Here is a 13,509-nt window from a genome sequence, read left to right as displayed (position 1 = left end):
GAAGGGGGGGAGAAGGGAAAGAGGGAAGGGGGGGAGAAGGGAAAGAGGGAAGGGGGGGAGAAGGGAAAGAGGGAAGGGGGGGAGAAGGGAAAGAGGGGAGAGGGAAAGAGGGAAGGGGGAGAAGGGAAAGGGGGGGGGAGAGGGAAAGAGAGGGGGAAGGGAAAGCGAGGGGGGGGAAGGGAAAGCGAGGGGGGGGGAGAAGGGAAAGCGAGAGGGGGGGAAGAAGGGAAAGCGAGAGGGGGGAAGAAGGGAAGGGGGGAGAAGGGAAAGAGGGAAGGGGGGGAGAGGGGAAAGATGGAAGATGGAAGGGGGAAGGGGTGGGAGTAGGGAAAGAGGGAAGGGGGGGAGAAGGGAAAGAGGGAAGGGGGGGAGACGGGAAAGGGGGAGAAGGGAAGGGCGGGGAGAGGAAAACTGGGCGGTGGAAGGGAAAACGAGAGGGGGGAAGAAGGGAAAGGAGGGGGGAAGAAGGGAAAGCGAGCGGGGGGGAAGAAGGGGAAGCGAGAGGGGGGGGAAGAAGGAAAAGCGAGAGGGGGGTGAAGAAGGAAAAGCGAGAGGGGGGTGAAGAAGGAAAAGCGAGAGGGGGGTGAAGAAGGAAAAGCGAGAGGGGGGGAAGAAGGAAAAGCGAGAGGGGGGGAAGAAGGAAAAGCGAGAGGGGGGAAGAAGGGAAGGGGGGAGGAGGGGAAGAAGGGAAGGGGGGGAGAAGGGAAAGAGGGAAGGGGGGGAGAAGGGAAAGAGGGAAGGGGGGGAGAAGGGAAAGAGGGGAGAGGGAAAGAGGGAAGGGGGAGAAGGGAAAGGGGGGGAGAGGGAAAGAGAGGGGGAAGGGAAAGCGAGGGGGGGGAAGGGAAAGCGAGGGGGGGGAAGGGAAAGCGAGGGGGGGGAAGGGAAAGCGAGGGGGGGGAAGGGAAAGCGAGGGGGGGGGAAGAAGGGAAAGCGAGAGGGGGGAAGAAGGGAAAGCGAGAGGAGGCGAAGAAGGGAAAGCGAGAGGGGGCGAAGAAGGGAAAGCGAGTGGGGGCGAAGAAGGGAAAGCGAGTGGGGGCGAAGAAGGGAAAGCGAGTGGGGGCGAAGAAGGGAAAGCGAGGGGGAGCGAAGAAGGGAAGGGGGAGAAGGGGAAGAAGGGAAGGGGGGAGAAGGGGAAGAAGGGAAAGAGGGGGAGGGGGAAAGAGAGGGGGGGAAGGGAAAGCGAGGGGGGGGAAGGGAAAGCGAGGGGGGAAGAGAAGGGAAAGCGAGGGGGGGGAAGAAGGGAAAGCGAGGGGGGGGAAGAAGGGAAAGTGAGGGGGGGGAAGAAGGGAAAGTGAGGGGGGGGAAGGAGGGGAGGGGAGGAGAAGAGAAAGAGGGAGGGGGGGAGAAGGGAAAGAGGGAAGGGGGGGAAGAAGGGAAAAAGTGGGAGAGGGAAAGGGGGGGAGAGGGGAAAGTGGGGGGGGGAAGGGAAAGCGAGAGGGGGGAAGGGAAAGGGAGAGGGGGGAAGGGAAAGCGAGAGGGGGGAAGAAGGGAAAGCGAGGGGGGGGAAGAAGGGAAGGGGGGAGAAGGGGAAGAAGGGAAGGGGGAGGAGAAGGGAAAGAGGGAAGGGGGGAAGAAGGGAAAGAGGGAAGGGGGGGAAGAAGGGAAAGAGGGAAGGGGGGGAAGAAGGGATAAGTGGGAGAGGGAAGGGGGAGGGGAAGGGAAAGCGAGAAGGGGGAAGGGAAAGCGAGGGGGGGGGAAGGGAAAGCGAGGGGGGGGAAGGGAAAGCGAGGGGGGGGAAGGGAAAGCGAGGGGGGGAAGGGAAAGCGAGGGGGCGGAAGGGAAAGCGAGAGGGGGGGAAGAAAGGAAAGCGAGGGGGCGGAAGGGAAAGCGAGAGGGGGGAAGAAGGGAAAGCGAGAGGGGGGAAGAAGGGAAAGCGAGAGGGGGGAAGAAGGGAAGGGGGGAGAAGGGAAAGAGGGAAGGGGGGGGAAGGGAAAGAGGGAAGGGGGGGAGAAGGGAAAGATGGAAGTGGGGGAGAAGGGAAAGATGGAAGTGGGGGGAGAGGGAAAGAGAGGGGGGGGAGAGGGGAAAGTGGGGGGGGAGAGGGGAAAGTGGGGGAGGGGAAGAAGGGAAGGGGGGCGAAAGGGAAGAAGGGGGGCGAAAGGGAAGAAGGGGGGCGAAAGGGAAGAAGGGGAGGGGGGAGAAGGGAAAGAGGGAAGGGGGGGAGAAGGGAAAGAGGGAAGGGGGGGGAGAAGGGAAAGAGGGAAGGGGGGGGAGAAGGGAAAAGTGGGAGAGGGAAGGGGGGGAAGAAGGGAAAGTGAGAAGGGGGAAGGGAAAGCGAGGGGGGGGGAAGGGAAAGCGAGGGGGGGGAAGGGAAAGCGAGGGGGCGGAAGGGAAAGCGAGAGGGGGGGAAGAAAGGAAAGCGAGGGGGCGGAAGGGAAAGCGAGAGGGGGGGAAGAAGGGAAAGTGAGAGGGGGGAAGAAGGGAAAGCGAGAGGGGGGAAGAAGGGAAGGGGGAGAAGGGGAAGAAGGGAAGGGGGGAGAAGGGAAAGAGGGAAGGGGGGGAAGGGAAAGAGGGAAGGGGGGGAGAAGGGAAAGATGGAAGTGGGGGAGAAGGGAAAGATGGAAGTGGGGGGAGAGGGAAAGAGAGGGGGGGGAAGAGGGGAAAGTGGGGGGGGAAGAGGGGAAAGTGGGGGGGGAGAGGGGAAAGTGGGGTGGGGGGAAGAAGGGAAGGGGGGGCGAAAGGGAAGAAGGGGAGGGGGGAGAAGGGAAAGAGGGAAGGTGGGGAGAAGGGAAAGAGGGAAGGGGGGGAGAAGGGAAAGAGGGAAGGGGGGGGAGAAGGGAAAGAGGGAAGGGGGGGGAGAAGCGAAAGAGGGGAGGGGGGGGAGAAGGGAAAGAGGGGAGGGGGGGCGAAGGGAAAGAGGGGAGGGGGGGCGAAGGGAAAGAGGGGAGGGGGGGGAGAAGGAAAAGAGGGGGAGAAGGAAAGAGAGGGAGGGAGAGGGGAAAGTGGGGGGGGGGAAGAAGGGAAGGGGGGAGAAAGGGAAAGAGGGAAGGGGGGGGAAGGGAAAGAGGGAAGGGGGGGGAAGGGAAAGAGGGAAGGAGGGGAGAAGGGAAAGAGGGAAGTGGGGGGAGAAGGGAAAGAGGGAAGGGGGGTAGAAGGGAAAGAGGGAAGGGGGGGGAGAAGGGAAAGAGGGAAGTAGGGGAGAAGGGAAAGAGGGAATGTGGGGGAGAAGGGAAATAGGGAAGGGGGAAGGGGGGAGAAGGGAAAGAGGGAAGGGGGAAGGGGGAAGGGGGGGAGAAGGGAAAGAGGGATGGGGGGGAGAAGGGAAAGCGGGGAAGGGGGGGAGAAGGGGAAGAAGGGAAGGGGGGGAGAAGGGGAAGAAGGGAAGGGGTGGAGAAGGGTAAGTGGGAAGGGGGGAGAAGGGAAAGGGGGGAGTGGGAAAGAGAGGGGGGAAGAAGGGAAGGGGGAGAAGGGGCAGAAGGGAAGGGGGGAGAGGGGAAAGAGGGAAGGTGGGGGAGAAGGGAAAGAGGGAAGGGGGGGCGAGAAGGGAAACAGGGAAGGGGGAAGTGGGAGAGACAGGAAAGAGCGGGGGAGAAGGGAAAGAGGGAAGTGGGGGGAGAAGGGAAAGAGGGAAGTGGGGGGAGAAGGGAAAGAGGGAAGGGGGAAGTGGGAGAGACGGGAAAGAGGGAAGTGGGGAAGTGGGAGAGACGGGAAAGAGCGGGGGAGAAGGGAAAGAGGGAAGTGGGGCGAGAAGGGAAAGAGTGGGGAGAGGGAAAAGTGGGGGGGGGGAAGGGAAAGCGAGAGCGGGGAAGAAGTGAAAGGGAGAGGGGGTAAGAAGGGAAAGGGAGAGGGGGGGAAGTAGGGAAAGGGAGAGGGGGGAAGTAGGGAAAGGGAGAGGGGGGAAGTAGGGAAAGGGAGAGGGGGGAAGTAGGGAAAGGGAGAGGGGGGAAGAAGGGAAAGGGGGGAGAAGGGGAAGAAGGGAAGGGGGAGAAGGGGAAGGGGGGAAGAAGGGAAAGAGGGAGCGGGGGGAGAAGGGAAAGAGGGAAGGGGGGAGAAGGGAAAGGGGGAAGGGAGAGGGAAAAGTGGGGTGGGGGGAAGCGAAAGGGAGTGGGGGGAAGAAGGGAAGGGGGGGGAGAAGGCAAAGAGGGAATGGGGAGGAGAAGGGAAACAGGGAAGAGGGGGAGAAGGGAAAGAGGGGAGGGGGGGAGATGGGAAAGAGGGAAGGGGGGAGAAGGGAAAGAGGGAAGGGGGGGAGAAGGGAAAGAGGGAAGGGGGGAGAAGGGAAAGAGGGAAGGGGGAAGGGGGGAGAAGGGAAAAGAGGGAAGGGGGGGAGAAGGGAAAAGAGGGAAGGGGGGGGAGAAGGGAAAAGAGGGAAGGGGGGGGAGAAGGGAAAGAGGGAAGGGGGGGAGAGGGAAAGAGAGGAGGGAGAGGGAAAAGTGGGGGGGAGAGGGAAAGGGAGAGGGGGGAAGAAGGGAAAGGGAGAGGGGGGGGAAGAAGGGAAGGGGGGAGTGGGGAAGAAGGGAAGGGGGGAGTGGCGAAGAAGGGAAGGGGGGAGTGGCGAAGAAGGGAAGGGGGGAGTGGCGAAGAAGGGAAGGGGAAAGAAGGGACGGGGGGGAGAAGGGAAAGAGGGAAGGGGGGAGAAGGGAAAGGGGGTGAAGGGAAAGGAAGGGGGGGGGAGGGAAAGGAAGTGGGGGTAAGGGTAAGTGGGGGAAGGGAAGATGGGGGAGCGAGGGAAAGACAGGGAGGGAGAAAAAGGTGGGAAGAGAAAAAAAAAGAAAGAAAGAAAGAGAGAGAGAGAGAGAGGTGGGGGGAAAAAGGAGGGCAGGGAAAGAGGGTGCAGGTGGAGGCAAGGGAAAACGGAGAAAGGGTCAAGAGAAAGAATATGGGAGTGAGTCAGAGAAAGAGAGAGGCAAAGAGGGACAGAGCAAGTGTGGAGCATGAAAGAAAGTAACAGCAACAGACCTTCGTTCTTTATGCCATTGCATAATGGTAAAGATCCTGTAAAGTATGGTCAATCAATTCTGAACTCCACGCAGCTTCAATATATTGCTTTACACTTACCCACAGGAACCGATGTCTCACAGTGATAATAACCATTTGGTTGTTTCTTCTTCAGCATTGAGCAAAGATGTAGACAAGTCACAATCTCATCACCCAAATAACGATCTTCAAAATTTTTATAGAGTTCTGGAGAAAATTTCTTAATTCCCTGCAAAAAGGTAGATAATTTTGTAGTGTTAATAGCAATGATCGTAAGTTTGCAAACGTTTCAGTAGCAATTGTAGATTTCACATTATCTTTGTTCTGAAAACTTAATTAATTTGACCATTCAAATGCACCAAAGCAATTTAACAATAAAACTGCCATTTTCATTTTTCTTCATTAGGTATATTTCTGAAGGAAAATCTGTTTACTTATCCAATATATATAAATGGGGTGGGTGGTCAGTTGGCTCAGTTGGTTAGATAGCTGGCAGCTGGTTCGTGACATAGAGTAACACCAACAGCATGGCTATAATTCCCACACCAGCTGAGATCTCCATGAAGACTCTCGTTCTCAACCCCTTCCCTTGCCTGAGGCACAATGACCCTCAAGCTAAACCAACACCAGTTGTTTATCACTCTCTAATAAGAGAATACGTCTATGGTCAGGAAAGACTATGGCATTTTACATGAATCAATTGGAAATGCTTTATTTGTGTTGATCCAGGATCCATATGTCATGTTTATGGCTCGTACCCTTGAAGTTTGTTAAAAGAAGGAAGAGAGGAGGAGATTTAGGGAGGGAATTGCAACTGAAGTCAATCGTATACCAAATAAAATTATAAATGTCAAAAAGACCAGAGTAAAGAACTTTTAGAAAATTCTTTCATGTCAACAGAATGGCCAGCAACTGCTGTCCATCCCTAAATAACTTAGATCTGGCTTTTTAAACTGCTACTCCATCTGTAGAGATACACCTAAAATGCTGTTAGGAAGTGGGTTCAAGGACTCTGACTCAATGGCAGGGAAGGGAAGGCAAAATATTTCTGGATGTCATGACAGGACATGGCTCAGAGGGAAAGTTGCAGATGGTAGTGTTGAATTTGTGAATTTGGAAGGTCTCAGTGAAGGGCCCTAGCTAGGTTTTACTATTGTATCTTGTAGATGGTATACACTATTGCTCCTGAGCGTCAGTGATGGAGGGGGAGAATGTTTGTTTATATGGTGCCAATCAACTGGGCTTTGTTTGTCCTAATGGTGTCAAGTTTCGAGTGTTGTTGGAACTACACTCATCCAGGGACATTAGGAGTATTCAACCACACTCTGGAATAGATGGTGGATAGGCTCTGGGGAAACCAGGAGCCCAGTCACTTGCAGCTGAATTCTAAGCCTTCAATCTTGTAATGACTGTATTTATGTGATTATTTCAGTTAAAGTTCAGATCCACAGGATGTTGATGGTGATGTATTTTACAAAGTTGACGCGGGTGCTAACATCCCATGAAAGTCAAAGGGAGTTGGTTGTATGCGGCCATGTTGGATACAGACACATGCTGTGAATGGTACTTGCCACTCACCATTCTAAGCATGGCTGTTATCAAAGTCTAGCTGCAGATTTCATGGAATGCTTTGTAATCTTGGCATTCACAAATCATACCAAAGACTGCAATCATCAAAGATTGTACCCATTTCTGACTTTATGACAGAGGGAGTTCATTGATGAAGCAGCTGAAGGTGATTGGAGCTCTCACAATACCTTGAGGAACTAAGACTCTTGTGCTGCAGTGGTAATGTCTACACTGTTGAGCTTGAGACACAGGTTCAAATCCCGCCTGCTTCAAAAGTGCATAAAAACTTCTCTGAACAGGTTGTTTAGAAAATATCGACTGAAGAACCACGGCTCTTATGGTACAGTGGCAAAGTTCCTACTCCTGAGCCAGGAAGGCTGGGTCAAATTCCACCTGATCTAGTGTGTTATAACATCTCCAGATTAGAAAATATTGATCCTGTGGAGTCACTGGATTCCTGAAACTGAGATGGTTAATGTCCAAAAGCTGTAGTCCATCTTCCAATGTGTTCAGTATAACTCGAAGGAATAGATCCTTATTGATAGGGATTTATAAGGCTTTTTAATAAAATTTCATTCATCGCTCACAGAGCCAGCATTTATTATCCATCCCCAATTGCTCGAGAAGATGGTGTCAACCTGCCTTCTTGAACCATTGTGGTCCACTGGGTGTAGGCATACCCTTAATGCTGTCAAGGAAGATTTTCCAAAGATTTTAAACCAGCAATAGTGAAGGAATATTTTTTTCCTGAATAATAAGGAATAATTAATTAATTATTTTCTGAAGAAGGGTCTCGACCCGAAACGTCAAACTTTCCTGCTCCTCTGATGCTGCTTGGCCTGCTGTGTTCATCCAGCTTCACACCATGTTATTTCAGATTCTCCAGCATCGGCAGTTCCTACTATCCCTGTAACAGTGAAGGAATAGTTTGGCAGGGTGCAGCTAGTTCTGCAGCATAATTCTTCAGTGCTATTGCCAGTTTGCTAAGGACCAATAGGATCGACTGTGTCCAGTGCTTTCAGTTATTTCTTGGACATCGGTGAAGACTGGCACTTGACTTGCTGGGAACCTCAGTGTAGAGAGTGCAGCTATCTCAGATTTCTGGGACTGGAGGATATAATTGACATTTGTGAGGGGTGAAGCAGTAGGAGAATTTAAAAACAAGGATGAGAATTTTAAAACCAATGGATTATACAGAAGAGAAGACAGGAAGCCAGCAGGGTTGGTTTGAGATGGCAGGTTAGTGACATACTGAGGGAGTTCAAATACTGCTGCGTAGATTTAGGATTGTACAGACAGCCAGTTTGCAGTGTTGCTTTGAAAACTCCCTTGGAAACATCTTAATCTAGCCCCTTCAATAATGGAGAAATGAGTCACAGATTTTTAAGTCCATGTATTTGAGTGACAGAGCGAGAGCACGTGAGAGAATGAGCATGCGAAACAAACTTCACTGCAGCAAGAATTGGCATAACAGTGTTTCCATTCACTGACCACAGGGTCACAGGTACCTACATGAAGTTGGTATACATCTATACCAGTAGAAAAACAGCTCAAAGATCACTAAATGGGCTGGGAGAAAATGAAGAATATGGATAGGCCACTGGAATGCAGAGGAAACAATAGTTTGAGATTCCAGTCTTATTTCTTGACCAACACAAAGAATATACTTCTTCCAGGACTCATATGAACATATATTCATAAAGCTGTAATATTTCAGTGCATCACATGAACAATTCATAATAAAAGTTTAAAAACATTTAGCAACTGATGACACATGTGCACAGTGCATTGAGGCATTAATATGCAGTTATTAATTGAAGATTCAATTCCACCACATTTCTGATTTTTCCTTCATTGCCTTTGACATTTTATCTTCTCAGGTTCTCTGTAATTATTCACAAAAGGGTGAAATGGCTCACTCCTGTTCCCAGGTCCTATGACCCTATTCGCCGAACCACAACAAAGTATGCTTTACCATAAGTAGGGCGATGGGACAGATATCAGGTCTACGTCAGCTGGAACAGGGATCAAACGCCATACCAAGCACATTAATGTGATCTGCACACTAGCTATCCTGACAATTTAGCAAACCAATCAAGTACATAGTGACTGAATGAAAATTCAGAGGCAAAGTCATTTTTGGTGAACATTTGCATAGCTTCTGATGGGGCTCTGAGTTTCTAATTAAAATGTAGATTTAAAATCTTAAATATATGTATAATCTTGCAAAAATGGGGCAATGTAATTTTATGTTTATTCATACATCATAAACCAAGCTTATGTTGTTAACTTGTACAAGTATTCTGATTTTTGGGAAGTAAACTAGTTTACTCCGAAAACCTGATCACTTGAACACATGGATTACTACAAATTCAAGCACAGTTCACAAGTCAATCATTCTTTTTAACTACCCCAATTTTAAGTCCATCACTTAAAAACATTGCAATTTCAACTCCATTCAGAGTGTCACAGATACAAAGTGTTCAATTTATGTAACATTACTTGAAGAACAAAGCAAAATGTCAGGTCTACTTTTAAATTTTATCTTCTAACATATCAAACATTTTAATTTATCATGTTCTACAACTATATTATCAGTTGACAAAAGCTCAACAATTACAAATGATGTAGTAACTGGGTGATCTTAACCATTTTACTTACTAATAACCAACTGCAAGTTGAAAACAATTGATTGTATAACAAATTTTTAAATGCAAAAAGGTAATGGTGAACCTGTTGAGATTTTGTAGGGAAAGTCATGAAGACAAATTTGTAATCTCACATTTTAGAATCCTGCTACAAAATCCTTCTAGATTCTAGTGACTGCACACAAACTGAAGAAAATTTCTGCTGGACTTGAATGTTGATGACAATTGTTGATGAAAGGGAAAAGTGCAGTTCTTAAAAGTCACCAACAAATAAATTACTACCTGTGCCAAGTGTCCATGGCAACAACTGAAAAATAAGAAGTTACATTTACACTTCATACATCATACATCGTGTGTACATCAAAACAATGGAGTACACAGTGTATACAAGAATCTCACTGAAATATCAGAACCTATGTTAAGTGTCCATTTGCCATACAATTCCCCTCTACTTTCAGCTGAGAGGGAACTGATTAAAGAGATGTCAAGGACCTAATGGATATCTCATTAATTTATGGAGTTAAACTAACCAAATAATACACATGCGACCAAGTAGTGAGCACATTATTTCAAATGCCTTCAAAGAACATTTCAATTAGCTTCTCTAGCATGATTGTTCTACTGTTTTGCAGTGGTTATGTGTGAAACTAGTAGATCTCCTGTGACATGAGTTGAAGGATACACAATGTGAAATGTGAAGCGCTTGTCTCGTCTGTGCAAAAACTTGGAGACACACAACCTGGAGCAGAAGTTTCATTTGTTCATTATTGGGAGTAGTGAAGAGTGAATGTTGGGGTGATCCTACTGATTCCTCTCTGCACCTGAACTACAATGGCATATTAGAGAGACAGGAATGGAAATGGGCATTAGTCACCGTAGGGACCCAAGAGTTTTGTGGTGCATGGAGCAATATTCAGCAAAATTGCTTGGTACGCTATGCTAAAAAGTTTTATTGTTTTAACTGGTTAAGTTCCAGCACTATCCCTGCATAAGATTTTTAACTCCCTAAGCCTAAATAAGATATTCCCTCATCTGTATTTCCATTTCAAAAAACACAAGTACAAGTTTCTAGAAGCTCTTAAACAGTGATGGGTTTCTTTGTGTCGGCAAAACATGTGATTGAGAAATTCTGGTTGTAATAAAATTGTAAATATAAAATTCACAGGAGTCCTACCAGGAAATTGGTGGAAACTCCAAGAAGTCAGGCAGAAGAATCATCAAAGACTTCAAGGACTATTCTTTCTGAATGCATGTCAGATCTTAGTAGATTGAAAGGTGAGCACAATTCTCGCTTCCACGTTGCTTGAACAGTTAATATGGATTGTTTATAGTATTATTCAAGTTAACAAGGTGTCAAATTCAATCAAATGTGATGACTTGTTTTGGGCAAACCATGGTCACACTGGCAAAAAAAAGTTACTTTTTTTTGCAATTATAGCATTCATCTTTGATGTGATTACTGCACAATTGAACAAGTCACACTGAATTACATGTACCCAACAGCAAAATTTACTGTCTCTTTGACAGGATCAAAGAGTTATTCAATGCTCACCATTATTTTTCAAACTATTCGAGGGGGAGATGAGTTTTCTTTGAAAGAAAATAGCACAGAATAAGTCATCACAACTTGGAGCATAACCAGGAAATGAAATCTCAGGCCCTGTTGCTTCTCCTATTTCCACATACCTCCCGTGATTCACGACCTCAACTAGCGACAGGTCTGGCCAAGCACCTTTGCAATGTGTTTTGGGTAAATAGAATCAAAAAATGCAGTACAGGGAGAAGCCAGTCGGCTGTCGAGTCTATACCAGTTCATTTGAAGAGAAATCCATTCAGTCCTTCCAATGCTGTGTTCATCCAGCCTCACATTTTATTATCTTGGAATTCTCCAGCATCTGCAGTTCCCATTATCTCTCAGTCCTTCCAATGGTCTGGTTCTTTTGCTAGCACTTCAAATGAAGTTAAATCAGTGTGGTTTGATTATTGACCTTGCGGCCATCGGAAATGGTTCCCATTTTATTCTGTTTAAATGCTTCATAACTTGATACACCTCCAACAAACCCCCAGGCTCCTTTGCTCTCAGGAGGGTAACTTCAGGTTCTCATATTCCCTCATCTTTGGGGTGGATTTAGTAAGTTCCCTCTGAGCACGCTACAATGAGGTCATGCACTAACAATACCTTCTACATTTGACTTGGCAGATGGTGTACTTAAGCTCTCACAGAAGCAGAAGTTAGAGGAATTCATCGACATTCTGAATTATCAGCTACTCATTAAACTTACAATTGAAAATCAAAGGAAAACATTAATTTCTACAATACCACAGATTTTAAATGAGAACATTTGTCTCATCAAGTCTGTCTGCCAATCTACAAAATCTGTTTTAAGGGCTCTTTGTCCCAGGCATCAAATTCCCTATAGTGCCTGCGACTCATAGTCCTCAACTCCTCAATACTTCAAAATCCATCTCCTCTTTCACTAATCTAGTCTCCAAATTCTGGAGTAGAGAATTCCAGACATTTATTGCCTTCAGAAAAGAAATTCTTTCAAGTTTCAGCCTAAGATCACATTCCTTTCTTCTAAGCTCTAATGATGAAAGGCCTAACCTATTTAACAGTGTGTGAAAAATCAACCCCTGCATCCCAGGAATCAGCCAAATCAATCTCTTTCGAATGATTCCTTATCCTATAATTGTGTCCCCAGTTCGAAACTCCCCCACTGGTAGAAACATATTCTCAACATCTACCCTGTTAAGCTCACTCAGAATCCTGCATGCTTCAAAAAGATCATAGATCACCGAATCCCTTTAGTGTGGAAACAGGCCCTTTGGCCCAACAAGTTCATACCGACCCATCCCCCTATAATCCACCTAAGCTCCACATCCCTGAACACAACAGGCATTATAGCATGGCCACTATAGCACAATAGCACCTAGCCCGCACACCTTTGGACTGCGGGAGGAAACTGGAGCAGTCGGAGGAAACCCACACAGACACGGGGAGAATGTGCAAACTCCACACAGGCAGTCGCCCAGTGGTTGAATCGAACCCAGGTGCGTGGCTCTGTGACGCAGCATTGCTAACCACTGAGCCAACGTGCCACCCTAAGATCACATTCCTTTCTTCTAAGCTCTAATGATGAAAGGCCTAACCTATTTAACAGTGTGTGAAAAATCAACCCCTGCATCCCAGGAATCAGCCAAATCAATCTCTTTCGAACAGCGTCCAATGCCAGCATATCTTTTCTTAAATACGGGGATGAAAATTGTGAACAGGACTCCAAGTGCCCTCACAAACACTCTGTACAGTTGTAACAAGGCTTGTCTATTTTTAAACGCTAACATCCAAAATTGAATTTGCCTTCTTAATTACTTGCTGCACCTGATTACTGACTTTTGGTGTTTCAAGCACAAGAAAACTCAGACCCCTATGTGCTGCACTTTGTTTGGAGTCTGTCTCATTTAAATAGCAGTCTGGCTTTTGATCCTTCTGACCAAAATACATGAGCTCACACTTCCAGACATTAAACTTTATCTGTTCACTCTCTAAACTCATTTTATAGAATCACAGAACTGTTACTGCTCAGAGGCCATTCAGCCCATCACACCTGCACCAGCTCTTAAAATAAGCATCAATATCTAGTGCCCATTTCCTGTTTTTTAACCTGCCATCCTTTGGCATATTATTTCCATCCAATGCGCTCTTGAATGCCAGAACTGAACGTAACTCCACAGTTCAAGGCAGGGTATTTCATACCCTAACTATTCATAATATGAACAAGTCTTTTTCTCACATCACCTTTGCATCTTTTGCACATCACTTTAAATCTATGCCCCCTTATTATTGTTCCTTTTGAGAGTGGGAACAGCTTTCATTATCTACTTTATCCAGCCCCTGCTCAGTACTTTGAAAATTTCTATCAGATCTCTTTTCAGCCTTTTTCTGTTGAAGAAGAACAGTTCCAACTTCTTCAATCTATCCTCATTGCTGAAGTTTCTTGTTCCTGGGAGTATTCTTGTAAATCACTTCTGTACGCACTCCAATGCATTCACATCTTTCCTATAACATTAGCCAGCACTGTACACTGTACACCAGTTGAGTTCCAACAAGCATCTTATACAAGTTTCTCATCATCTCCTTACTCTTGAACTCCATACCCTTATTAATAAAGCAGATAACACTCTATCCCTTTATTGGTTATACTTCTCCACCTGTCCTACCACCATCCATTATCTGTATACATGTACATCCAAGCCCCTCTGCTTCTGCACTCTCCTTAGAACTGTACTCCCTATTTTGTATGGTCCTTCTTTATTCTTTCTACTGAAAGTAGATCAACTCACATTTTTACACATTGAGTCTCATCTGCCACCTGTC

At 47.5% G+C, this 13,509-nt stretch overlaps 1 protein-coding gene across 5 annotated transcripts in view; it reads right to left on the bottom strand.

Moving 5' to 3' along the window:
• Positions 1-13,509, bottom strand: part of LOC125452490 (A-kinase anchor protein 7-like) — a 163,150-nt gene that overhangs the window by 90,841 nt on the left and 58,800 nt on the right. For all 5 annotated transcript variants that reach the window (XM_048530982.2, XM_048530983.2, XM_048530981.2 and 2 more), the window contains one exon: positions 4,999-5,146. In XM_048530982.2, the coding sequence (XP_048386939.1) occupies positions 4,999-5,146 (148 nt within the window). The remainder of the gene's footprint in view (positions 1-4,998; positions 5,147-13,509) is intronic.

This window comes from Stegostoma tigrinum, chromosome 4, assembly GCF_030684315.1.
Source record: "Stegostoma tigrinum isolate sSteTig4 chromosome 4, sSteTig4.hap1, whole genome shotgun sequence".
Classification (NCBI taxonomy): Eukaryota; Metazoa; Chordata; class Chondrichthyes; order Orectolobiformes; family Stegostomatidae; genus Stegostoma; species Stegostoma tigrinum.
Note: the sequence above shows the minus strand (reverse complement) of the source record. Positions and strands in the feature narration are given on the sequence as shown.